The 27,142-nt window shown below is 38.7% G+C and overlaps 3 protein-coding genes across 5 annotated transcripts; 2 read left to right on the top strand and 1 right to left on the bottom strand.

The window, feature by feature from the left end:
- Positions 1 to 1,469: 1,469 nt before the first annotated feature.
- On the top strand, positions 1,470 to 8,917 carry LOC122020362 (translation initiation factor eIF-2B subunit delta-like). 3 transcript variants are annotated; one of them, XM_042578262.1, is made up of 8 exons: positions 1,470 to 2,101; positions 2,671 to 2,808; positions 3,541 to 3,872; positions 4,815 to 5,559; positions 5,659 to 5,752; positions 5,844 to 5,898; positions 8,190 to 8,254; positions 8,834 to 8,917. In XM_042578262.1, the coding sequence occupies exons 1-7, from the start codon at positions 1,543 to 1,545 to the stop codon at positions 8,250 to 8,252; spliced, it is 1,986 nt and encodes a 661-aa protein (XP_042434196.1). In that variant the 5' UTR covers positions 1,470 to 1,542; the 3' UTR covers positions 8,253 to 8,254; positions 8,834 to 8,917. The 3 variants fall into 3 exon arrangements, with proteins under 3 accessions (XP_042434196.1, XP_042434193.1, XP_042434192.1); XM_042578259.1 differs by lacking the exon at positions 8,834 to 8,917 and adding an exon at positions 8,701 to 8,769; XM_042578258.1 differs by lacking the exon at positions 8,834 to 8,917 and having other exon boundaries at positions 8,190 to 8,470.
- LOC122020361 (pentatricopeptide repeat-containing protein At5g27110-like) lies at positions 8,742 to 12,574 on the bottom strand. Its single transcript, XM_042578257.1, has one exon. The coding sequence runs from the start codon at positions 10,978 to 10,980 to the stop codon at positions 8,863 to 8,865; it is 2,118 nt and encodes a 705-aa protein (XP_042434191.1). The 5' UTR covers positions 10,981 to 12,574; the 3' UTR covers positions 8,742 to 8,862.
- Positions 12,575 to 12,962: 388 nt separating this feature from the next.
- LOC122020359 (leucine-rich repeat receptor-like serine/threonine-protein kinase At1g17230) lies at positions 12,963 to 18,136 on the top strand. The gene is made up of 4 exons (XM_042578256.1): positions 12,963 to 16,326; positions 16,957 to 17,340; positions 17,509 to 17,572; positions 17,654 to 18,136. The coding sequence occupies exons 1-3, from the start codon at positions 13,410 to 13,412 to the stop codon at positions 17,520 to 17,522; spliced, it is 3,315 nt and encodes a 1,104-aa protein (XP_042434190.1). The 5' UTR covers positions 12,963 to 13,409; the 3' UTR covers positions 17,523 to 17,572; positions 17,654 to 18,136.
- The last annotated feature ends 9,006 nt before the right edge of the window (positions 18,137 to 27,142 follow it).

Raw genomic sequence — 27,142 nt, 5'->3', positions numbered from 1 at the left:
TGAATCGATTGGGATGTCTCATCAATCAATTATGGTTCAAAAAGAGTCATTCTACAGGTGCATAAACGGTCGGATCATGTGGTGATCAATTAGGGAAAAGCTGAATCGATTGAGAGGCGTCAAAGAACCCTAGAAAAGGGATTTCGTCGAGATTTGTAGATGTTTAACTCTCCACCTTCTTCTCCGATACTCATCGCTAGTTCTTGGGAGCTTAGGGTTGAAGTGTTACTGCATTTTCAAAGTTATAAGAGACTTCTACATCAACAAGAGACTAAGTAAGACGAAGTTTTTCACTTGTAATCTTATATTTACTTCTTATATTGTATTGTATTCTTGTTGAGAGTGTTGTATGAGGTTTCTCCACCTCTAAAGTGTTTCCAAAAAGGAGTTCCTTCATAGTGGATGTGTGAGAGAGGACTGAATTTTTTGATTAGTCAATGTATTTGAGATGGATACCAAGTAAATCATTTATATTAGTATTGAAAGGTTTGCTTAAAGTGTTTTCTGCTGCAACATCATCATCGAAGCAAGTGAGCGAGCAAGCTATTTACCCCCCTTTAGCTCTGGAGTGACCCAACATTTTTTTCGGATGTTTCGATTTATCTCAGTCGCGAAAATGAGACATAGAAGTGAGTCGAGCACTATATCATTTCTATATTTATATATATATGTTAAGTGGTTTTATCTTTAGGATTTTAGGATTTAGGGATTGAGTCTAGTATTAAGTGAAATAAATAAATAAATTAATTTTTTTTAGGTGCAACTTACGATTTTTCTTGATTTGTAAACCTGACAAATTAATAACATTTAAAAATGACATTAATTAACATATTAATTTATCTCCTATTTAATAAACTAACAAATTAATTTAAACAGTTTGTGTCAGTTCATCAAATCAAAGCTAAATTAAAACTGACAGCCTTACCGACCCTATAATTCGAAATAAATTGATAAAAACTTTCAACTTGATTATTGATTTCAGATTATATAATATATTTCCTTAACCGCATAAGGATGGGGCCGCTTAGTTGGTCTGAACTTCGACTGCATAAGCAAGGAAACATCTTTCTTGGCCTCTTGTCTTCCCAGCCAACATCTCACTTCTCTATTTATGTTTTTTTTTCCTATTGGCTGAATTAAATAATTTTTGTATTCCAACACATTTATTTAGTTGCCTTCTAATAATTCTTTTTATTACAAATTAAAATGTGATTTTCCTTCCAACACAATCCACAGATTTCCAAAAAAAATTCTAAAATTTGAGCAATAATTTCGAGAAGATAAAACTTGAAGCATTCAAAGTACGATAGTATTTGTCAATAAATTATTTGTTAACAAAAAAGATTATTTGAGCATTCAAAGTACGATAGTATTTGTCAATAAGTTATTTGTTAACAAAAAAGATTATTTGAGGTAAATTTTAATTTCCGCTGATTATTTCATAGACAAAATACTCGTGCTAATGATTCGAATCATCTGGGACAGGTCAAAATAGTCGAGCGTTAGCGATTCCTTCGTCCCGTCTCCCTCCGCTGCGATCCTATGGAACCCCGGCGACCTCCCCGCACCGTCAGCGATCCCAAGGTCCGCCAGGTCGGTTTCGTCACCCCCGCCGCCGCACCACCCGCGCGCACGGTCTCCGACACCGCTGCCATGCCGGCCGCCGGCGCCTCCCAGGAACTCCCCCTTTCAGGTAGCTCCCTCTCTCCCGTCATGATCCCCCCGCCCCGCCATGACGGCCTCTCCGCCCGCGTCACCGCCCCTGTCCCCGTCCCCATCGCCGCCACGGCGCTCCGACTCGATAACCTTCAGATTCGGGTCGGCAGTTATAATCAGTCGGAAGTTCTCCTGGGGACGCCCCCGATGACGTCGCCTTCCAGCAGGGTCGAGGACGCCGTCTCCGAGTTTTCCGACGATGTTTCTGCTTCTTCGTTGTACGGTCGGACAGAGCCGGATAAGGTTGGTACGGCCTTCCCCGGGCGTAGCGGTGATCTGATGCCGGCGAAGTCTGTCGTTGCTGGTGGTAGCATCGGCGGCAGCCATACACCGGAAAACCCTCCGACGACTTCATTGGTGGTAAAGACACTGCCTGGAATTACAGGTATGATTTTGCTTATTTAAAAACACGAATCACTTGTTATCGTCCTATCGTTTTTATCAACCCAGCAACTTATATGCCCCCTATTCCCGAAATGGAGGGTTGAATCTGATCTGGACTATGTTAGATAAATAGGATATTAAGAAGATAAGATTGTGATTTAGCTGTCTTCCAAAAACATTAAAAAGTGATCCTCCGTTTAAAAGATATCACTTTGTGCTACTTCATGTCATTAAATATTCTAACCTACCTAAATTGTAGAAAAGTCTAGTCTTACTCAAACTATTTTTTAGCTTTCTACAAACTAACTTGGTAGATAGTAAATAAGGCTAATCTTCCTTTTGAAGACTTGTGCTTCACTAACCTTTGTATCCCCGAAATGGTGGGTTGAAACACAAAGTAAACACACTAAAAAATTTGGATAGCTTAAAACATTATTTTATTGTACACTTTCCCATTAAGTATTCACTAGTTTATCTCTAATGCTGGAATTCTATAGTTATTAGAAATGAGAGGCATCTTCAACTCTGGAATTTTTTGGTAGTTCATTTACAACAAGTGGCATCTTGTAGAGAAAAAGAGAGGAATGTTGGAAAAGCAGCATGATGAGGCAGCTGCACCCAAGCCGCTGAAAGAGAAAACAACAAAAGCTGAGCGGCGTGCTCTCCAGGAAGCCCAACGTGCTGCAAAATCTGCTGCAAAGGAGGGTGGTAGGCTTTGATTCATATCAGCTGCTTAGGTTAACTTCGGAAATTATGACTTTGCGATTGAGCAATCTATTATCTGATGGATGCTTTGCTTTGGATTCTTGATGTTTTTATTACCTTATCATGTTAAACTAGATGTGAAATGTTAAAAATGATTCAATTATGACTAGCACTTCAGTCTATGCTTACATGAAATCCTCCTGTTCTTTAATTTGCATACAGTATATCTTATTCTAAAACTTTTAGTTAGTGTAAATTGTCACATGTGCATCTGGAATTTCTGTAGGCATGAATAGTTACAGTTTAATTGATGAAAAATGTTTTCTTCCACTTTTTCTCTAAGCATGCTGAATCTATCCTTGTAAAGTTATAATGTATGTTCAAGACACTATTCCCTTGTCTTCTGGTTTGTTTTCCTAGATAAGTCGATTGAGTAACTTCTCTTGTCAGGGATTGTTGAATAAAGTTTTTTTCCCTTTATTCAACCACAAAACTTTATAGTCATATTTGTGAAATCAAATATGGAACTCAGTTTTCTAAATAATTCTTCATGGCGTAAGTTTTTCTGCAAGTATTTCTCCTTTATTCCATTGTATATGTCACTGTTTTGTTGCTCTATCCAATGACCATAGTTCAGTTATCTGATTGCATTCATGACTTATCTTTACCTCTTTTGTCTGATTTTGCATCTCTGTATTTGATATTATTGATAAACTAATGTCTGAACTTCTGCAGGAGGTGCAGATCCCACTAACACAAAGAAAGATAAAGTAGTTAAACCTACTCCACAAAAGAAGGATGTTCCTGAAGTTGCAGCATCATCTGGAAAGAAGGTTGATCGCCCCCTTGAAAAGGAGCGTAAGAAAGAAGTACTGCCTCTGCGTATGCAGTTTGATGATAAGCATAAGGTTGAAAAAGTGAAACAGCGAGCAATAGTTAATCAACGTGAAGCTAAAAGTAGAGTTGAATTTTTCCAACGTCTACCTCAGTACGTGCATGGGACTCAGCTTCAAGAACTTGAAGCAAAGTTTTTTCAACTTGATGCTGTTCATCCTTCTGTTTACAAGGTACCATACATGATACCACTTGTGTACCATGCAGAAACTTTGTTAACATATTAGATATGTGCTCCTCTAGGCTTCTTTGGATATCTAACAGTGACCATCTTATAGCTGTGACAGCTGTTATCCAGTAAAAAATAATCATTTTGGTTGGAAGTAACGGGAGTTCTATCACAAAGTCTAGTAATGTTGGAACTGGTTACATTATGAGTCCTATGTGATGCTAAAAAGAGGAATGATGGCAAGCTCATTTTAACACCCTCATTTAGACTCCTGCTGGATGTCACAGTGATGTGTAAAGGTTTATACTTGACAATGCATGGACGAGGAACTATCTTTAGTTTGGGGTGTTTGGGACAGGTAGTTCAATTTTATCATCTTTCTAATCAATTAAATGGGTCAGAATGGAAATTGAACAGTGTGAGAGCATAATTCTCTCCATCCTTGCATTGACAATCGTGACATGTCTAGTTGTAGTGGAGCCGGGCACTATATAATTTGAATAAATTTGTTTTTTGTCGGGTCTTGGAAACTGGTATCAAGAACCTAATCTTTGACAATTTGTTCCAATAAAAAACGTTTTTTTTCCTTGTTGGAGTCTCCATTGAGTTGAACTGGACATAATTGGATAATGCTATTAAACGTTGGAACTCCATCATAAATCCTTAAAATGAATTTGATAATTTGGTACAAGCATAATATTTTGCTTGTCCTTGGTCATATAGAAAGCATTATCCTCAAAATGAAGATGAAACTGAAGTTCTTTGCAATATAATTTATTAATATTGTCTACAATTTTAAACAATACACAAAAAAAGTGGGGTTTATGTTAATGCTTTCTGAACGAGTATCATGTTAAATTGACCCACTCTAATTCTTCTTTTGTGCCATGGATAGATGTCATAAGAACTTGTTTCTAATGTTGCTGCTGCTTTCGCTGGTCTTCAGGTTGGACTTCATCATTTGTCTGGTAAGATTACTGGTGGCAATGCTCGCTGTATTGCGATGCTTCTAGCATTTAAAGAGGCAATTAAAGATTACTCTACACCACCTGAAAAAGCTCTTGTCCGAGATCTGAATGCAAAAATTAGTGGTTTTGTCTCATTTCTGATTGAATGTAGACCTCTTTCAATTAGCATGGGAAATGCTATCAAGTTTCTGAAGAATAGGATTGCTAAATTACCACTTTCTATGTCAGAATTGGATGCCAAAGCTAGTATTCAATCTGATATTGATCGTTTCATAAATCAGAAAATAATAATTGCTGACAAGGTCATAGTTAGGCACGCTTTTGCAAAAATCAGGGATGGGGATGTTCTTCTAACATATGGATTGTCATCTGTTGTTGAAATGATTTTAGTGTATGCCCATGAGCACAAGAAGAAGTTCCGCATTGTGATAGTTGATTCCCGTCCCAAGCATGAAGGGCAGATATTGCTTCGTAGACTGGTGGCCAAGGGACTTAACTGCACGTATACACATATTAATGCAATATCATACATCATGCATGAAGTGACTCGGGTTTTTCTAGGAGCTGCCTCAGTGCTCTCTAATGGAACTGTCTACTCAAGAGTGGGAACAGCATGTGTAGCTATGGTTGCAAAAGCATACCGAGTTCCTGTTCTAATATGTTGTGAGGCTTATAAATTTCATGAAAGGGTGCAACTGGATTCTATATGTTTCAATGAACTAGGTATATACTTCCAAGTGTTCTTACTAATTGGATTGCTAATTTTTACCGGGGTCATTTTGCAATGTTGTTCTATACAACTTCTTTGCTGCAACTTTTCAGGTGATCCAGATGCCATTTTGAAAGTTCCCACGCATGTTGAGTCATACCTGTATGGCTGCATGGATAATGATAATCTGCAGCTTCTTAATCTTAAGTAAGAATATTTCCCTATGAAAGATTAATTTAGCATATGGAGTTTCATATAGGTGCAAGGGTGTTTTAACCTCATTCTTCTTTATCAACAGTTATGACGCCACACCTTCTGATTATGTCTCAATGATTATAACAGATTATGGAATGGTGAGTTGCAATCAGCTTCTAATTTATTGTTCAGTCTTTTAGAAATTACTTTATCTTGCAACAATTGATAAGTTTTTTTTTCCCACAACATTGTCTATTCCATCAAGTAGGTAGGGAGACAGGTGTTTGGTGGTATGCTATTAGAAGCTGCAATCTTTAAGTTATCTACCTGCATTAGTCTAAACACTAAGGCAAGGTTTAGTCTTCAACCTGCTTAATGGCCATAACATGCACTGCTGACCTCGAAGATGTTCTTTGACTACCTCCACACTGCCGTAAAAAACCACTTTTCTGTCCTAGTTTGTTGGATGGAGACGTTTTTTGTTTAGTTTTCTGTCCTTTTTTTATATCCAAGTAGAGCATGTTTATTCTATCGAATAATTTATTGGTTTGCAATTCAATTGGAGCTAGTGCTCATATGAGATCAAAGAGTGTTTATAAAATTGTGCAAACTATAGGTGTATTAAACTAATGAGTCATACTATGAAACTTTGGGAAAGAGTAATAAAAAAAAGATTAAGGAATGATATCACGGTGATCGAAAATCAATTTGGGTTCATACTTGAAAGGTTAACAATAGAAGCTATACATTTTCTTAGACAACTAATTGAAAAATATCGGGAGCAAAAACAAGATCTACACATGGTATTGATTGACTTAGAAAAATCTTATGATAAAGTCCAAGAGAAATTATATGGAGATTTTTTTTAAAAAAAAAGAGGTGTTAGCGTAATACATATTGAACTAATTCAAGATATGTATGAGGATTTAACGACTAGAATGAAGCCGAGTAATTGAAGCATTTGCAATAAAGATAGGGTTACATCAAGCATCAACTCAAAATCCCTATCTTTTATACTAATTATGGATGAACTCACTGCATATATTCAAGACACAGTATCGTGGTGCATGTTGTTTATATATGATATTGCTTTGGTAGATAAGACACGTGAAGGAGTAAATACTAAATTAGAATCTTGTTGGGAAAGACTAGAAGGGAGAAGTTTTAGGCTTAGTAGAATAATGATAGAATATATGGAATTTAAGTTTAGCAATATTTGACGTAATGAGACAAATATTAAGATATGAGATGACAAGTTGCCTAAAACTGAGAGATTTAAAAATTTAGGATCATTTTTGCAAAACGATAGAGGAATTGAGAGAGATATCTTACATATAATACACACAGTTAGACCTGCTATATTAATTGAATGCTGGGTTATGACTTGAGCACATGAGAAGAAGATGAGAATTACAGAGATGAGGATATTAAGGTGGATGCGTGGACATATGAGGATAGATAGAATAAGAAATGAGAGCATTAGAGAGAAAGTCGAAGCTGCATCTATTGAGGGAAAATTTCGAGAGACACGTTTAAGATGATATGAGTATGTACTTAGACGACCAATAAATACTCCAGTTAGGCGATATGAAACTATAACAAGCACACACATTAAATGTGAAAAATAAAGACAAAAAACAAGACTTAGTTAACAACAATAACACAAGATAAAAGGATCCATATAGTCGACCCCACCTAGTGGGATAAGGCTTGACTGATGTTGATTGTTGTTGTATTCTCGTTCCCCTTCCCACCACCAATTCAACAATTTAACTTCCTTTTTCTTCCTTCTTCATCTCCTTTTCCGTGACCAAGTGAACAATCAGGTTAACTTTATTCTAAAAATGTAATTGGTAGTATCTAATCCAGTTTTCCCTCGTGAATAATTTTTTGTATAGATGTTTTACACCTGAATGGGTCGTTAGGTATCCACGAGTGGGCAGTGGACTCCTGTAACTAGTTTATTTCATGTTTTGAATTATAACCTGCATTTATACAGAGACAATTGATAGTTATCATTAAAGTATACATCATCCCATCTGCTTGTTGAGAGGTTTATTCTATTCCATTTCCAAATCATTTGGGAGACAAGTTGGTAACTTAATGCAAATTGGCAATTTGATTTTTGAAAAGTTTATAGATTTATCACAAGAGGTGTATTCTATTCCTTTTGAGTTTTTGTTCTCAATGTGAGATCGTCACTTTCTCTGTATGGTATTCTTTCATGTTAATCCAAGTGACATAAGGTCTCTATGCGAATTTTGATCGCACTTGTGCTTCATTACAACTACTTCCAAGCTTTCAAACCATGTCACCTGAATACCTATAGGAGCTTGGACACAAATAAATTATCATGAAGTATTAAATAGACATTTGTTCTTCTTTTTATTATATTTTTTATGTTAAGAAAACAAGCTCCATCACCTTGTGATTGTTGTTTATTCTGCAGCTCCCTCCTACCAGTGTGCCAGTCATTATGCGAGAATATGACCCACAGAACTTATGGATTTGATGGTATTTTTCTTTGTTTAGGCTTTCATTATGTTATGTTTATATGGAAGGGAGGGAGGAATTAGAAGGCAAAATAAATTGGTCGAGTGAAAAGGAAAGAACAAAAATAAGAGAATTGTATTTTTTTAAAAAAAAAATTCATTCTATCTTATTTATTTTGTTTGCTTAGGCGGAATTAAAAGAGGAGAAATACAAAATGGATGGAATTATATTCCCTCATCGCTTTTTTTACTTCTCATTTTCTGATTTATTCCCATGATAGTAAACACACCAATAATCAAGAACAAATGAGCATTTCCCTCTCTTCAATCCTGTCAAAGTAAATGATATAAATAAACTATAGTGAAAACAAAATAATGCAATTAAACAATCTAAATTCTAAAACAAGTTTCAGTTAGTAGCAGAATCCTACTCCCTTAGAACTAATCTCTTCAATTTCAATTGGTTAGAATCCGAAAAGAGACTACTGAATAACCACAAGTTGTATGACTCATCATGTCAAGAGCAGAATGTTCATCATCACCAAGAATCATTTTTACAGTTAATTCAAGGTATAATAAAAAATTTGCTTTTCGCGTGTAGATACCAGCTTCTTAGCATGATACCAACGTTTAAGATTGATGCAGAGCCATTGACATTTCAGAATTGTCCTCCATGTGCAGTGAAAGATATCCTAGCCATTCGTATATTAGATTAGTGTGTTGATGCAAGTCATCTTTCACAAAGAACTGGTGAATAGTATTTTCAGACTCAATCCAGCTGCACCCAGGGTTCTTCTTTAGCCCTCTCTTTTTCACCCTTGTGCGAACCTGGCGCATTTCATCCCACCGTCCAGCTGATGCATACATGTTAGCCAAAGTTATCAAGGCAGAGTGATCATCCGGATCCAATTTGACAACAAGACTAGCAATTTCCCCTCCTACTTTCAAGTTCTTATGTAAACTGCAAGCAGATAACAATGAGCCTAATAAGCCTGCATCAGCTCTTATGTCAGGTGTGTTCTTCAGTATACTAAGCGCTTCGTCTATCTGACCGGAGCGTCCTAGGAGATCAATTAAGCAGGAGTAATGCTCTACACGGGGTTTTATTCCGTATTCATTCATCATTTGATTAAAATAGTAACAGCCTTCGATAACCAGTCCTCCATGGTTGCATGCGGAGAGTAGGCTAAGGAATGTGACATGGTCCGGCTTTACTTTCACATTCTGCATTTCATGGAAGAGCTTCAGAGCTTCGGTGGCCTGGCCATGGGAGCCATAGGCCATGATCATGGAAGTCCACGACAAGACATCCTTCGAAGCCAACTTGTCAAAAACAGCTCTTGCTTCTCCGATGGCTCCACATTTTGCATACATATCGAGAAGTGCACACATGACTGTCTCATTGCTCTCCAAACTATTCTCCCTTATTTGCTTATGGATCTCTCTGCCCTGATCAAGAGCTGCTAATTGAGCACAAGCAGATAGAACACTAGTAAAGGCTATAGCATCTGGAACGGTCTCGAAAAAGCTCATGCCATGGAAGAGCTCGATCGCTTTAAAGTAGCTTCCAGTCATCACATAACCTGACAGCATCACATTCCATGAGACCACATCTGATTTTGGCATGTTGGCAAAGATATATTCTGCACACTGAGTCATTCCACATTTGAAATAGAGATCTACAAGTGAACTGGCAACATAAACATCAACTGTAATGCAGTTCCGAACAATGTAGCCATGGATGAACCTTCCTTGTAAAAAATTGGAGCTTTTTGAGCAAGCCATTACCAAGCAACTTATGGTACTCGAAGTAGGCCTAATACCTTGTGCTATCATCCTTGCGAACAAATCCAAAACGCTACAGCTATCGCCAGCCGATGAATACCCAGTGATGATTGAATTCCAGGAGACCACACTCTTGCTCTGAATCTGCTCAAACACCTCTCTTGCAGTTGCCAAGTTCCCACATTTGGCATACATGTCGACAATTGAAGAACTAATGAAATTGTCCAACTCGAAGCCGCTTGTGATCAGCACCTCGTAAACTCTTTTTGCCCTGTCCAAATCTGCAAGTCGAGCACAAGCAGAGAACGCCGTGGTGTACGTGACCGAGTCTGGCTGAAACCCACAGTGAGTCATTTGGTCGAACACCTCCAGGGCTTTGGACGGTTGCCCAGACTGGTAGTAGCAGGACATGATTGTGTTCCAGCACGCTGCATCTCTTTGTGGCATTTCGTCGAACATCTGGATTGCCGACGCAAAGCGATGGCATTTCGCATACATATAGACCAAAGAGCTGGACACGACGACGTCGGCGGAGAAGCCATGCTTTATAGCCCCGGCGTGGAGGAACTCACCGTCGAGAGCGGCGCCGAGGCCGGCGCAAGCCTTCAGCGCGCTAGGGTAGGTGAAGGCGTCGGGCTTGAGACGGGGTGATAGGAGCAGCAGCTTGCGGAGGAGACGGAGAGCCTGCGCGTGGAGGTGGCGCGTGGAGCAGGCGGAGAGGAAGGCGTTCCAAGGGGAGACGTCGTCGGAAGGGACGGAGTCGAGAAGCCGGATGGCGAGGTGCGCGAGGTCGAAGGAGAGGTAGAAGCCGACGAGGGCGCGGCAGAGTATTGGGTCGGCGTGGAAGCCGAGGGTGATGGATTTGGCGTGTACAATCCTCCCTGAAGCTAATGAATCGCCAGCGACGGCGGCGGTAGTGCTGCTGAGAGATTTCAGGAGATCCGAAAGCCGGCGAACGACCATCGGACCGGATCCGGGTTTGCTCTTCTACTAAGACCGTATTAGTTCGATTATTCCACTATGGGCTTATAATGGGCCGGCCAATCTAATTGTTAATTAATTAGGCCCAATAATGCTCACAAGCTAACTCCTCTCAATAGCTTCACTCATTAAGAACAACCTTCTCTTGATCTCTTCTTCTTACATACAATAGTAACTTCTAAAGTTCGTCTCCGGCAAGAACACGACCGGGCAAATGGTCCTAGTCACTTACGATCGGCTGGTGTGATAACCATCGGAAAGGAGCTTTCTTTACACCGGAAGCACGTAGTCGGCAAAACAATCTTAATTTGCTTACAATAGTTAGTTTGAGAGAGAAACTAGTGTAAAATTTACATTTAAGAAAGAAAGAGCTAGCCACATACAACTCTTGATGAAAAGATCTGAAATAAGAGGTTGAAGGTGATGACTATGATTTGAAAGATGCATTTCAACTTGACTCTCATTGTCCATGCATCGCATTGATTAAAGTGGCATCATGTCACGGTACAATGAAGATAGAGCACAAAGTTGAATTGCTATTCCTTGTCATAATAAAAGGCTTTGAATGAATGAAGAATTGTGGACCAAGATAGGGTTCAAAGTTCAAAGCCAAAGAATCAAGGCACCCACCAAAATAAAGTGATGGCATGTCCATTCTTTCAAGTCTAATAACTCGATCTTTTACTATACCCTCATTAAGAGAGATTGAGAATAGATTGCAAAAGAAGAGAGATTAAGGGATGAGCTCGACTAGCATGGGTACTTTTTGTGCTTTGAGTTATTGCCCCCATGGGTGTCACCTTCATTAGGTCAGTGGAGGGTTCACTAGCATAATCACCTGAAAAAAAAACAGAGAGGTTAAGGGATGAGTACACATAGTTTGCACCTCGTGGTCGTCTACCTAGCTCACTAGCATTGATCTTTATTGATCACATTCTAGATGGAATCGAAACATCTCGTGTTATTGGATTGTGTCTACTGTTACATAAAAGAGAGTTGGCAAACACCCAACCTTGCTCATAGATTGCATTTGATTTCAGAAAAGGATGTCTCACAAGTATCCATTTCTTGATGGAAGGCAAAGCAAAGGTCATACAGCATTGACATTGTAATAGTGTTCTAGTTGACCTACCCAAAGTGGAGAGGAGGGGCACCCCCCACATCCTTCACGCCATAACCCCAATCTTCCTTTCTTTACTTTTTAAAGATACCTTCTTTGTTTTTTAACTTTTCTATTCTGGATCATCTCGAATTGCGGCCGGTGAACGAAGAGACCAGTAGGTTCACCATGTCATTCGAGTCCAAACTAAACCTTAAATCCTAAACTACTGAATTTCGCCATGAGTATCATATGATCCACCACCATAACAATAATAATGGTTCTTTATCCCTTTTTGCCTTTTGTTGTTCCTAATTGCTATCATAATTTATACTTAAGCATGGAACATGCATTCTAGCTACCCTTTCCCTCTGTTTCAGAGAGAGATGGTGATCAGAATTGTGTGAGAACAATTTTAGGACTCATTCAACTGTTTGAACTGACTGGAACAGTCAGCAAAAGCAGGCCAAGGCCGATAGATTAGTTAGGCAAACTTTTTAGTCCACATCCAGATGTTCATTTGTGAATGGTTACGAAGAAATCTCTATCGAGTTGGGTGCGTTTTTGGAATATTTAACCTCAAGTTAGGTGCTCTTTCCTACCATTTTTGAATCAAATGATGAACAGGGGAGAGGGATTAGGAAGAAGCAGAAGAGTATGCATGTCTGCACAGTGCATGATCAGCGAATTGTGTTGTTAGAATTTAAGCAGGCTGACACAGAAGAAGAAGAATCATCTCCATCCACCTTTGTCGTATTACCACTACAGCACGACTACCACCACCACCACCACCATCAACCACAGTCATATGCTTGCACTGATGTGACAGAAGAAGAAGGAGAAAAGGGGAAGGAACAGTGGGCGACACTCTGCAATTGGGCCTTCCATGGATTCAATTTCAATGGGCAAAGGATTGATGTGAGGAGGACCAGAGCAGAAAAGTAAAGTTGGTGTTCATTGATGCATGTGGAGAAGGAGACTTATCTGGAGCACATCAACAAGAACGCTTGACTGCTGCGAGCTCGAGGAAGCAAGCAATGGTGGCCTTGCACTGTGGCATGTGCCACTTGACCATTGCTCACTACTGACGCCCACTATAACATTGCCTTGGTGCTCTTTGAGCTCCATGCAACGCTCTTCTTCTTCCTCCTCGCTCCCTCTCTCTCTACTGGTATTGCTTCATCCTTTTTTCCTGTTGTTTGCTGCGCCTCTGGTTTTTTCTGCCCTTCCAATCCACGTGAAGTAGTTCGCGGATCCCAAGCTCGAATTTTGTTGCGCCAATCGAGCCCAACGGGGCCCAAGACCCACAGAAATGGCGTCCTTGTTGCGGCGGACGCTTCATCTGCTTGCGGCCATTTCTTGCTTCCTTTTCGCCGCCGTGGAGGGCGGCGGCGACGACGACCTGCGCCTGCTCATGGAGTTCAAAAGCAACCTCGTCGATGCCGGCGGCAATCTCTCGAATTGGAGCCCCTCCGAACCCAATCCTTGCCTCTGGGACGGCATTGCCTGCTTCCAGTCCGAGGTAACCTCCATTAACCTTCACAAGTTTGGTCTCCAGGGCTTCTTGACTGCTACCATTTGCCGCCTCCCTTACTTGACCACCTTCAATGTCTCCTCCAATATGATTTCTGGCTCCATTCCGAAAGATTTGGCCCAATGTAGGAGCTTAGAGATTCTTGATCTGAGCACCAACATGCTTCATGGGGAGATCCCCCAAGAACTTTGTGCATTGTCTTCTCTCACAAAGCTTTTCTTGAGTGAGAACTACCTATTTGGCGTTATCCCTTCAAGCATAGGCAATTTGACCATGCTTGAGGAGCTTGTCATTTACAGTAACAACCTCACCGGAGCGATTCCTCCGTCCATCAAAATGTTGAAAAATCTTCGGATTATTCGTGCGGGTCTCAATGATTTGTCTGGTCCAGTGCCAGTGGAGATCAGCGAGTGTGATAACTTGGAGGTTTTAGGGTTAGCCCAGAATCGGTTGGAAGGTGTTCTTCCCAAAGAGCTTGAGAGGTTGAAGAATCTCACAACCCTAGTTCTTTGGCAAAACCAGTTATCTGGAGAGATTCCTCCTGAGCTAGGCAACTGCAGTAACTTAGAGATGATTGCCCTGAACAACAATTTTTTCACTGGAGGTGTGCCAAAAGAGCTTGGCAAGCTGATCTTGCTGAAAAAATTGTATCTTTACACCAATAGGTTAGATGGAACCATCCCTAAGGAGCTAGGTAATTGCCAGAGTGCTATAGAGATTGATCTTTCGGAGAATCACTTGACTGGACTTATTCCTAAAGAGCTTGGTCAGATTCAGACACTTCACTTGCTTTACTTGTTTGAGAACCTCCTGCAGGGAAGCATCCCTAGGGAGCTTGGCCAATTGAGTCTTTTAAGGAAGATAGATTTGTCGATCAATAATCTAACAGGAATCATTCCTTTAGAATTCCAGAACTTCACCTCACTAGAGAACCTTCAACTTTTCAATAACAACCTTGAAGGAATCATTCCTCCACTGTTAGGAACCAAAAGTAATCTCTTAGTACTTGATTTGTCTGACAACAAACTCACCGGCAGCATACCATCTCAACTTTGTAAGTACCAGAAGTTGATCCTCTTAAGCCTTGGATCGAATAGGTTGTTCGGTAACATTCCACATGGGGTCAAAACATGCATGTCACTGATAGTACTAAGGCTGGGAGGAAACCTTCTCACGGGAAGCCTTCCATTGGAGTTATCTGGCCTTCTGAATCTAACTTCTCTAGAGATGAACCACAACCGGTTTTCTGGACCAGTAACTCCGGAAATTGGCAAGCTCAAGAACCTTGAAAGGTTGCTACTGTCTAACAATTACTTCTTCGGTGAGATTCCTCCTGAGATTGGAGAGCTTACTGCTCTTGTTAGCTTCAATGTTTCCTCGAATCATCTTTCGGGTGGTATACCTCAGGAGCTGGCATATTGCAAAAAACTCCAGAGGCTTGATCTTAGCAGAAATCATTTCAGTGGAATTATCCCACGAGAAATTGGCAATCTAGTCAACTTGGAACTCCTTCTGCTTTCGGATAACCATCTGAATGGAACTATACCAGACAGTCTGGGGGGCCTTTATCACCTTACAGAGCTGCAATTGGGTGGCAACAATTTGTCGGGTGGCATACCAGATGAGCTTGGGCAGCTTACCGCGCTGCAAATTGCTCTGAATGTTAGCTACAATTCCCTCTCTGGGGAGATACCATTTGGTCTTGGGAACTTGCAGATGCTGGAGACATTGTACTTGAACAACAACCAACTAGATGGTGAAGTACCGGCTTCGTTTAGTAAGCTCTCCAGCCTTCTAGTCTGCAATCTTTCTTACAATTACCTTTTTGGCTCTTTGCCTAATACTCCAGTGTTCAGAAGCATGGATGATAGCAACTTCCTTGGAAACTATGGTCTATGTGGAAGTGGTACAAAGGCATGCCAGCCTTCACCTGTCCCATTGTATATTGCAGAACCAGGTTGGGTGAAGAGAACCTCCAAGGAAAAAATTGTTAGTATCTCTGCTGTGGTTGTAGGGTTAATTTCTTTAGTTTTGACAATAGGTTTATGCTGGTCTATGAAGTACCGATTGCCAGTTCTTGCAAAACTTGAAGAACATAAGCAGGGAGTTTCTGATCTCTATTATCTCCCATGTGAGGGTGTCACATATCAAGAAATTCTCAAGGCGACTGATGATTTCTCTGAGAGTGCTGTTATAGGGAAGGGTGCCTGTGGTACGGTTTACAAGGCTGTAATGTTGGATGGAGGAATCATTGCAGTAAAGAAGCTGAAATCTCATGTTGAGGGTTCTAGCATTGACAGTAGCTTTCGAGCTGAGATATCAACTCTCGGAAATGTTAGACATCGTAACATTGTGAAGCTCTATGGGTTTTGCTATCACCAGGACTCGAATCTGATCCTCTATGAATATATGGCAAATGGTAGTCTCGGTGAGATGCTGCATGGTAGTGGTGATACATGTTTGCTTGATTGGAATACTCGCTACAGGATTGCTCTTGGAGCGGCGGAAGGCTTGCGTTACCTTCACTATGACTGCAAACCTCAAATAATCCACCGGGATATAAAATCTAATAACATCCTTTTGGATGAAACAATGGAGGCTCATGTTGGGGATTTTGGCTTGGCAAAATTGATAGACATTTCACATTCCAAAACCATGTCTGCTGTTGCCGGTTCTTATGGTTACATTGCTCCAGGTAATGTTGCTAGCAAACTAGAGATATTTCCTTCTCTCCTTTAAGTTTGGTCTTCTTTATTCAATGAAAGTTATCGTTGGATGATACTATTTCATGAACATACACAAAATCCAGGTAATGTTGTTTTTACTGGAATTACTTCAAAAACACCAGTCTTCTCTTACGTGCCTTATTTCGTAATTCTCAATCTGGTTTATGTCAATTTACCTCTATCAGGCATGAGTTTCAACCTTTGTCTGTTCTAGCCTATGCCCTTTCTGGAGTATGCTTTTGGGCATTCTATCAACTCATCCTTGCAAATATTTTCTGTAGTTTCAGATATAACTATGGAGTTCGATAGTTCAGAATGTTTCTTTATTATCCTTGCTGGAAGTATAGGGATATTAGTTATTGACATTTGTTCATTCATGATTCCGAAGTAATAGAAACAAAATTCACCTGGAAATCATTGAACTTTGGAAATTTTTTGTAAAGATAAATATGAATTATTGTCTGTATCTTTCATTCTTCACCTGTTCTTTGTCTTTTATCGTACTGCAAATAGATTTCCTTAGCAAAGATGAACTTACTCGGACCACAGAATGTAGATTTAAAGCATTATCCTGAACTTTTGTTTTATGCTTGATACAGAGTATGCTTTCACAATGAAAGTTACAGAAAAGTGTGACATCTATAGTTTCGGAGTTGTTCTCTTGGAGCTGGTTACTGGAAAATCTCCAATTCAGCCAATAGAACAAGGAGGTGATCTGGTCAATTTGGTGAGGAGATCGGTTCACAACAACACAGCCACATCTAATGTTTTTGACTCCCGATTGGACCTTACCTCAAAGAGCACAATGGAAGAGATGTCCTTGGTTCTAAAGATTGCATTATTCAGCACTAATGATTCTCCATTTGATAGGCCAACCATGAGGGATGTGATAGCCATGCTGATGGATGTGAGGGGATCGATATGCTTTTCCCCATCCTCTCCATCATCAGAAACACCTCTCGATCAAACTGAATCTCCCAGAGGTTAGATCTTATCCTCTTGTTGCTCATTCATATCTTGAAATTTGAATGGCTTGTTTTCTCAACAAATGTACTTATTGTGGCACTAATGTTTCATTCATTCATTCGTTATTCATCTGCATTATCGTTGAGATTGACAGTGAAGAATTTATCATGCATGTTTTGCTGTAGGGGAAGGAGAATAATGAGCACAATCAAAAAGAGAACAAAAAAGCTTTTGCTTTCTTTCTTTGAGGTTAAAATAAGCTTTTGCCTGATTCATATCGCAAAGTATCTTTCAATATTGCATGACAAGATGAGGTTTAAATCTCTGCAGGGAAATAACCAATGGTTTTGCAGTCTCTACCTGCTCATGTACAGAAGAATAAACTGTTCTCTTCTAATAACATCAAATTGGAGCCTAGTTTGCAGAAAAGTTGCCTGAAGTAAGATCATCAGAGATGTGGGCTGGCGGGCTCATGCTTTTAAACGATTGAGGTGGCAATGAAGCCGGTCGATAACTGATCACTTTACTGCAGTCTGCCAAGAGAAGGCAGTCCTCTAATGTTTCTTAATTGTTTGTCTTGTTTCATAATTTCAACATCCTTTGAAGTTTCATCTTCAGAAACTTGAGTATTACTTGGTGAAGGCTGTTGCATTCTGTTTAATATAATTGTGATGATGAAGCATATTGGATTATGATTACAAGCAGACTATTAGCAGAGGTGATGTTTGGATTAAGAAAATCTATTGGGAAAATAAGAAAGAAAAACTACCATCATCATCAATGAATGATGAGTATTTTTATATGTTGTTTATACATCTTCAATGTGGTTGCACATCATAATTATTATATGTTTCATAAATAATTTGTTTATATGTTGTGCCAAGCATGACTTATGACTTATTGCTTTTTGATTTAATCTATATCTTTTATTTGGTTCTCATTAAAAAAAAAAATTTAAAATATCTGTAATGTTATGATTCAAGATAATATAATCATGCAATTCAAATTTCTTTTATATATATATATATCTAGGATCCTTGTTCGCTTGTGTAAAATAAATTGGTTCAATAGATTTTGAAGATACCATTAGAGTTCGTGGAATGAGGTGTTGAGTTGTCATCGGTAGACATCGTGCATATATGTCACTTAAGGGAAGCATGCGACGAGGAAGATTATTATCTGAATCACTTGTTGATGGTGACGAAGAAGTAGACTGACATGGTGATTTTGATGATGGACTTGTATTATCTTCGACTGGTGAAGCTTTAGAAATTGGATTAGCAACCTGAAGTGATTCTGTTGATAGATGGGAGTTAATAGAGATCTTCGGAGCAGGACCTAAGATGTCATCACTTCTAACAATATTAGGTGACATCAAAAAAGTGTCACTTGTATCTGGGGAAGAGATTGAAAAAACTACTGAAAAAAAATAGAGACTCATTAAAAGTAATATGTCATGAAATATAAATTCGTTTTGTTGATATATATAAGTAATGATAATCATGATGCAAATTGCTATAATCAAGGAAAACACATTGTAGTGAACGAGAGTCGAGTTTGTGTTTAGGGTAGGGTCGTAACCACGGATAACACGCACAACAAAAAATTTGAAGAAAAGTGTAATTAGGAGTTTGATTATAAAGTTTTTCAAAAGGATACTTATGATTGAGCAATGAAGTAGGAAGTATATTTATGAGATATACAACAGTGCTAACAGCTTCATCCTAAAATTTATGCGGAACTAATACATGATGTAGAAGAGCTAAGGTAGTTTTCAACTATATGTCTATGTTTTCTCTTAGCATAGCCATTTTGTTTTGGAGTGTGGAGGCCAAAGACTTGATAAACAATTCCACAAAAGACAAGATGATGATGGAGAGCTTGATATTTGTCTTCTCAATAAGAATGAAAAGAGAGTATTTTACGATTAAAATATCATTCAATTTGACTTTAAAAATTATAGAATATATCTAGTAAATCAGATTTCCTTCCCATAGGATAAGACTAAGTATCTTTACAAAAATGACCAATGAAAGTAATATAATATTGAAAATATTAGTTAGACAAAATAAGTATAGGACCTCAAACATCTGAATGAATTATTTCAAGTTAAAAATTAGAAATATGATCGGGTGAAGAAAAAGGTAGCTTATGATTTTTAAATTCCATGTAGGCCCTACATGAATGAGATGGAGAGGAGATAAATGAAATAGGTAAACCATACATATTGATGATTAACTGAATAATGCGAAGAGAAGGATGTCTAAATCAAGTATGTCAAGCTAGTTTATTTATCCATTCACCAACAAAAGCTTTGATTGAAAAACTTTGAAGATAGTAGAAATCATTTTTTATTTTCCCATAAAGTATAATAGTATTTGTTCTTCTATCTTTTATAAGATAATGATTATGATGAAATTCAAAAATGACATTGTTATCAAAACCAAAACTGATGTAGAGAGTAAATTTTTAATAATAGATGGAATATGAAATACATTGTGTATATGAAAAGTACAATTAGATAAATAGATATGTGTTTCCAAAATTAACAATTTGTAAATTTGAATCATCGCCAACTTGAACCATATCTGAGCCATAATATAATATTACGTCTGTAAAAATATTATAATTTGATGTATCATGATAAATTGCTCTAGTGTCAATATATTAATCGGTAGATGAAAACTTTGATGTTTTATCATGAGTATGCATGGACGAGAGGATTTTAGGATAAACTTGTAACCGGGTCGAACCGGAACCGGCCCGGCAAGTTGCCGGGCCGGTTCCGGTTCATTGGGTGTAAAAACCGACGAACCGCCGGTTAACCGGCGGGTTGAACCGGCGGTTCAGCCGCAAATTTTTTTTTTTTTTTTTTTAACTGCTTGAACCGCCGGTTAACCGGCGGTTCATAGCCGTTGGAACCGCCGGTTAACCGGCGGTTCGTAGCCGTTGGGAGGGTTTTTTAGGTATTTTTTTTCAACGGTTAGGATCATTTGACCGTTTTTTGATCAATGGCTATGATTTAGTGTCCGTTACTATCAAAACTCTATAAATAGAGAGCTCATTTCATCATTTTTCACACACATCTTCTCTACTCTTAATCTCATTTTCGTATTCTCTAATCTCTACACGCTTTCGTTTTCAATTTTCAATTACAATGGAAGGAGGCCGCGGAGGTGCATCATCTCGAGCTCGGAAGGGAAAGCAAATAATGAATCCGCGGGAGGAGGACCCCAACCCCAACATTCAATCCACCGATGATGAGATCGAGCATCTTCCGAATCCGACACCCGAAACACAAGGAAGTACCGATGCAATTACTTCTAAGGTTCGGGAACTTCCTCCTCTAAAGTCTTCTATTTTTACTAAACATTTTGAGAAGGTCACTCTTCCATCGGGAGAAATGCGTGCAAAATGTAAGCACTGCAATGCTTCCTACAAATTCCAAGCCGGCGGCGGCTATGGGTCGTTGAAACGACATGTAGAAACGAAGCACCCGACGGAATATGGACTCGACCGTTCTCAAACACAATTATCAATATTTTCTATAAGTGGTAGTACCGATTCCGGTTTATTTTTATATTCGGATAATAAATTAAGAGAATCATTAGCTAAATTTGTTTCCGTAGAACATCTTTCTTTTAGTTTTGGATCTAAATGCACATTTGAAGATTTTTGTAAAGAATCTCTTAATCCATGTGCTAAACGTGTTCCTAGGACTACACTTACTCGTACAATTAAAAAATTAGTAAAACAAGGAAAAAAGAATTTAATTGATGAATTTAGTAAATTAGATAATAAAGTTTCTTCATGTTCCGATATTTGGAGTGATCATTGGCAAACACATTCGTATATGAGTGTGACTTGTCATTGGATCGATAACTCTTGGAACCTTCAAAAAAGATTATTAGCTTATAGAGTTTTTGATGAATCACATAATGCTCATAATATCGCACAATTATTATGTTTAATTTTAGAAGAATATGGTTTAACTCATAAAATATTTTCAATATCATTAGATAATGCTAGTTCTAATACCGCTTGTATAGATGATCTAAAATTTGTTTGTCAACCTATTATTGGAGGTTTATTTTTTCATATTCGTTGTGTATGTCATGTTTTAAATTTATGTGTTCAAGATGGTTTAAAAATTTTAGAAAGTTATATTAAACCAATTAGAATTGTAATTTCTTATTTATGGTCTCATCCATCTATAATGAAATAATGGGGTAGGTTTTGTAAAATTAATGGAATGAGACCTAAAAAATTTCCACGTGATGTACCAACACGTTGGAATTCAACATACCAATTATTACAAGATTCATTTCAATATAAAAAATTATTATGTTCATTTTTTGCACAAGACACTAATACTAATATATATTTATTTTCACAACAATGGAATATTTGTAGTAGTATTTGTGAAATTTTAAAAGTATTTAATGATGCAACCAACAACTTTCCGGTATTTATTATCCCACTGCTCAATTAGTTTTAGAAAAATTTTCTAATATAGTATTAGTTTTAAATGAACATATTAATAATGAATCTTTATCTCCTTGCATCTTAGCTATGAAAACTAAATGGGAAAAATATTTTTATTTAATTCCTGAAATTTATTTAATTGCATTTGCTTTAGATCCTAGATTTAAATTAGAAGTTTTACAAGAAATGTTAACTTTATATTATGATGCTTTAATTCCAATTAAAGATTCTTCTTCCCCTGATCCAGCTAATATTATATATAATGTTAGAATTTATTTATATGATATTTATAATCAATATTATGCAAAATATGGAACACAAATTAATATTTCTGAAATTCAACAAACTACTAGTAGTAATTTAAAACTTACAAAAGCACAACTCTTATTAAAAGAATGGACAAAACGTCCACGGGGATCCTCAAGTTCCACACAGGAATTTGAGAATTATTTTACGACTTCTTTTGATTTTAATGAAGCAGATAGCGAAAACTTCGATATCTTAAAGTGGTGGTCACAGAAGGCTCAAAGCTTTCCCGTTCTCTCCGTGATCGCAAAAGAAATATAAGGTCCACACATAACCGGTTCCTACTAGGTTATGCCTAGATTATGTTTTTTTTTTTGTTGTTTCAGTTTTGTGAGGGAAGTTAAAGCTTAGCGATATTTAATTTTGTTATGTGATCACATATTTACTAGTGGGAGATATTTGTGGAGTCTGTTAGGACCAAAAGTAGCTAGAGGTGGGGGGTGAATAGCTCGTCGCGTTCTCTCGGTGCTCGGCGTTGATTGGCGTTGCTTGTTTCTTCAAGAATATGCAGCGGAAAATACAGAAACAAATGCAACAACGCTAACACGGTTGGTTTACTTGGTATCCACCTCACAAGAGGTGACTAGTCCAAGGATCCACACCACGCACGCACCCTCCACTATGAAAACACTCCTTTTCGGTAACTACCGAGGGCGGAGAAGCCCTACAAGACTCTCAGTACAAGAAGAAAGGAAAGGGAAACAAAATACAAGCGCAAAGCTTACAATGAGTACAGAAAACCCTAACCCTAGCTTCTCTTCTTGCCTTTGATCCGCCTCTTGACTTGGAGAGCTTCCAAGATCCTTCAAGAACTGGCGACCTGATCTTTGAGAGCGCTGTGGAAGAGAAATCGTGAAGAGATTCTGCAGCCATCAAACGCCTGCAGCTATAAACGACGCCAACGGTCGGATCCCGATCGATTCGAATGTTCCCAATCGATCGGGAGGCTTTGGATCGATCCACGGATCGATCCAAAGCGCCTCTATAAGCGCTGGATCGATCCACGGATCGATCCGGCACTTCAGCAGCGTCCCAATCGATCCACCGATCGATTGGGACATCTGATCGATCCACGGATCGATCCGACCATTAGACAGTGCGGATCGATCCAGCGATCGATCAGATCTGGATCGATCCACGGATCGATCCGACCGGTTTTTGTCCAAACCAAGTCCCAAACATCCCTAACCAACATTCGGTCAACCTTGACTTGTTGGTATGTCATGCCTAGCATCTAGTCACTCCCTTGACCTGCTAGGACTCCCTTACCAAGTGTCCGGTCAATCCCTTTGACCCACTTGGACTTTTCTCTGTGCCAAGTATCCGGTCAATCCCTTTGACCTACTTGGACTTTTCTTTCATGCCAAGTATCCAGTCAATCCTTTGACCTACTTGGACTTCCCAGCACCAGATGTCCGATCATCCTTGATCCATCTGGATTTTCCCTTGCCTGGCTTCACTCACCAGGGCTTTCACCTAGCTTCACTCACTAGGGTTTTCACTCTGCCTAGCTTCACTCACTAGGACTTTCACCTAGCTTCACTCACTAGGGTTTTCACTCTGCCTAGCTTCACTCACTAGGACTTTCACCTGGCTTCACTCACCAGGATTTCCATCTGCCTAGCTTCACTCACTAGGACTTTCACCTGGCTTCACTCACCAGGATTTCCATCTGCCTAGCTTCACTCACTAGGACTTTCACCTGGCTTCACTCACCAGGATTTCCATCTGCCTGGCTTCACTCACCAGGACTTTCATTTTGCCTAACATCCCAGTTAGGACTTCCCAGTCAAGTATCCAGTCAACCTTGACCTACTTGACTCTTCTTCAATCAATATCTTATTGTCAAACATCTAAACCTAAACCAAGACTCAGCTTGGTTACCCAGGTCAACCTTGACCTGAGGGATATTGCACCAACAATCTCCCCCTTTTTGATGTTTGACAATACCACAATAACACTTACAATCCCATATGTAAGTTAGGCTAATCCCATAGCCTCCTTCTTCATGCCACTAGGTAATGAAAGCATAAATTAAGCTCTTCATTCTCCCCCTAAGAGGGCAAACTCCCTCTAGGTAATGAAAGCCTAACTTACTCCCTTTCATGAGTCCTTTCATTCTCCCCCTATGAGCTTCCCATAGGTAATGAAGGACTAAGCTTAACCATACATTCTCCCCCTATTGGCACACATCAACCCATCGTTGGACACACATCAACCCATGCTCCAATTCTGGGCACACTTCAACAAATCCATTTGTTGAAGACTCTCCCCCCGAAGAGTTGCTCATCGTTGTTCACAACATCACTCGTTGTGATCAACACGATAATGAAGGTCCCATACCCTTCATTTATCCTTAACCTCTCCCTCAATGTTGACAAATACCCAACCTTGAGCATTTTCAACCACTTGAGTGTCCACTTGAAATAATGAGGATATCCACTCCCCATTTTTCCCATTTCAAGTTTAAATGCTCAACATTGAGCAAGTTCACAACAGAAGGTTAACCACCTTCCAAGGTTCATGAAAAATAATTTTCATGTCTTTAAAGAGTCCCTCCCCCTAAAGACATGGTGGTAACTTCTGTCATTGCACCAACAATGACTTGGAATCCCTAAACCTTTAGGAAACCCAAATTTAGAAGTTTTGAGGTTCAAATATTCAAAATTTGAAACAACCTCAACCGAAACTTCTACTTAGTCTTCGTTAACCAATCCATCCTTGTTTTCAACATGAAAACACCCTTTGTATGTATACAAATGTATTTAAGGGGTTTGGAATGGTTACCTAGACTCAAAGAGGTTCAAAGATGCTGAAATCAGGCCTTCCGCCAAAATCAGCAACTTGGATCGATTGGAGTTAGGTCCAATCGATTGAACCTTTCCGAATCGATCCACGGATCGATTCAGACTCCTGGATCGATCGGCTGATCGATCCAGCGAGCTTCGCGGGAATTGCCGTTTGAATCGATCCATGGATCGATTCATGGAACTCAATCGATCCATGGATCGATCGGAGCTCGATAGTTGCTGAAATTCCATTTCAGTCAACTTCAGAAACCCCTAGAAAATTCTACAAAAATCCAAAAATTATGAAATTTCGTGTAGACATTATTTAGGGCATACTTAATCATGGAAAAATAGCTTTCTATGAAAATACATCATATTTTCAAAGATTGACACAAACTTGAAAGCTTGCAAAAACTTTAGTGTTTTTCTTCAAGTTTGTGTCTAACTATTCAATGGTGATTACTATCAAAAGATAGCATTCACCAAGGTTTTCCAAAAATATTTTAAAAACATTTTCAAAACTAATATCCCATCATGTTCCTTGGGCATAATGCACATGACTTATACATTAGCTTTCCCAATGATGGGAAAACACATAACTATGTGTTTTGATGAACTTAAAAACTCAAAAGAATGCACTAAATCAACATCTTGAGTTTTGTTCATCATCCTAACATCTCACTTGTATCTAATGTGCACTGAAACACATACAAGTCATCTTATAGGTCTTTGTGAGATGTAAGATTTTGGTTTTGCCCTATTCTAGGGATCATGCATATCTATCTAGGCATTTTGAGAGGTAGACATCCACAAAGGATGTTACTTGTTGATTTACTTGTTAAACAAATGTCACTTGTTTATTCCACTTGTTGTAAACAAATGCCACTTGTTTAACTAATGCCATATGTCCTTAATTTTTAAGGAAATAAACATAATGCATGATAATGTTATGACATACATCAAAATAAAATAGCTTTCAAAAGAAAGATTCCTATAACTACATGATGTATGTATGGCATGACATGGTATTTTTGTATTTTTCATGATAAGTCATAAATGCAAAATACAAATAAGATAAAATATGATGTCATGGCATATTATGAGCAAACAATCATGGCAAGGTTTAGCATAAATAAAATATACCTAGATTAACTATCTAAGTATCGTTAATCTTAGCTAATCCTAAAACTTAAACCCTAGATTGCCCAAAGTGCTTCAAGAGAGTGCCAAAACCTAAATGGGCATTTCTAATTCTCTTGATTAATTTATGCCAATTGAAATTAAGCTTATCCTCAAATGTTGGCATATTCCATTTTTCCTCAAGAGTAATCACTTTTAAATTTAGGGCCCGGATTACCTTAAATTGCCTAAGAACATACCAAAAACCCAACTTGATAGTTCTTATTAATTTTCCAATATGTGCCATTTAAAATTAAAAACAATTCTTCCACCATTAGGCACATTTTACTCTTTCAAGGAGTAATCAATAATTCCATTTCATTTTCAAAGGTTAACAAAAACCTTGAAAATGCTCCTTGAGTGTCAATTTCCTCAAAGTTGGGTTAACCACCCTTCTAATCGGAGTTGACACTCTCTAACCCATCTATGGGGTAGAGAAGATGCTCCTAGGAACCCAACACCTATTGGTGCTCCTTGGATGCTCTAGGTACTCACTAGGGATAACTTCCCTAGATACCTTCCTAGTGACCTTGTTGGGCCTCTTAGAAGCCTTGGTCACATTTTCTAGGTCAACTCTAGGGATAACCTCCCTTGTGACCTTGTTTGTGACTTTCTTAGACTTCTTAGAAGTCTTAGTCACATTTATTGCAAAAATACTCTTAGGGATGACTTCCCTAGTATTCTTGGCTTGACCACTAGACCTAGGGTTTGTTCCATAACTATATGGAACTCTATGGTAAGAGGGCACATCCTTCTTAGCCTTTGGTTTGTATCCCAAACCTCTATGGCCATTGGATGGCTTTTGTACCCCAAAACCTAGGTTATGCTCATTTTGCCCTAATAGGATATTTTCCATCCTTTTTAGGGTCTTTTCCATTTTATCAAGTCTTGACCTCAAGACTTGATTTTCTCTCACTAAGTCCTTAGTATTTGACCCATGAGCATTTTTGTTTCTAGGCTTGTATCTAAAATCCTTAGAGTTATCGCCTAGGTTTTTACCTACATTCCTAGCCTTTGGGATAGTAGTTTTGGCATGTAGGGCCACATGCTTTTCCTTAAA

Source organism: Zingiber officinale, chromosome 9A, assembly GCF_018446385.1.
Source record: "Zingiber officinale cultivar Zhangliang chromosome 9A, Zo_v1.1, whole genome shotgun sequence".
Classification (NCBI taxonomy): Eukaryota; Viridiplantae; Streptophyta; class Magnoliopsida; order Zingiberales; family Zingiberaceae; genus Zingiber; species Zingiber officinale.
The sequence above is the reverse complement of the archived record's forward strand: the minus strand, read 5'-3'. Positions and strand labels throughout refer to the sequence as shown.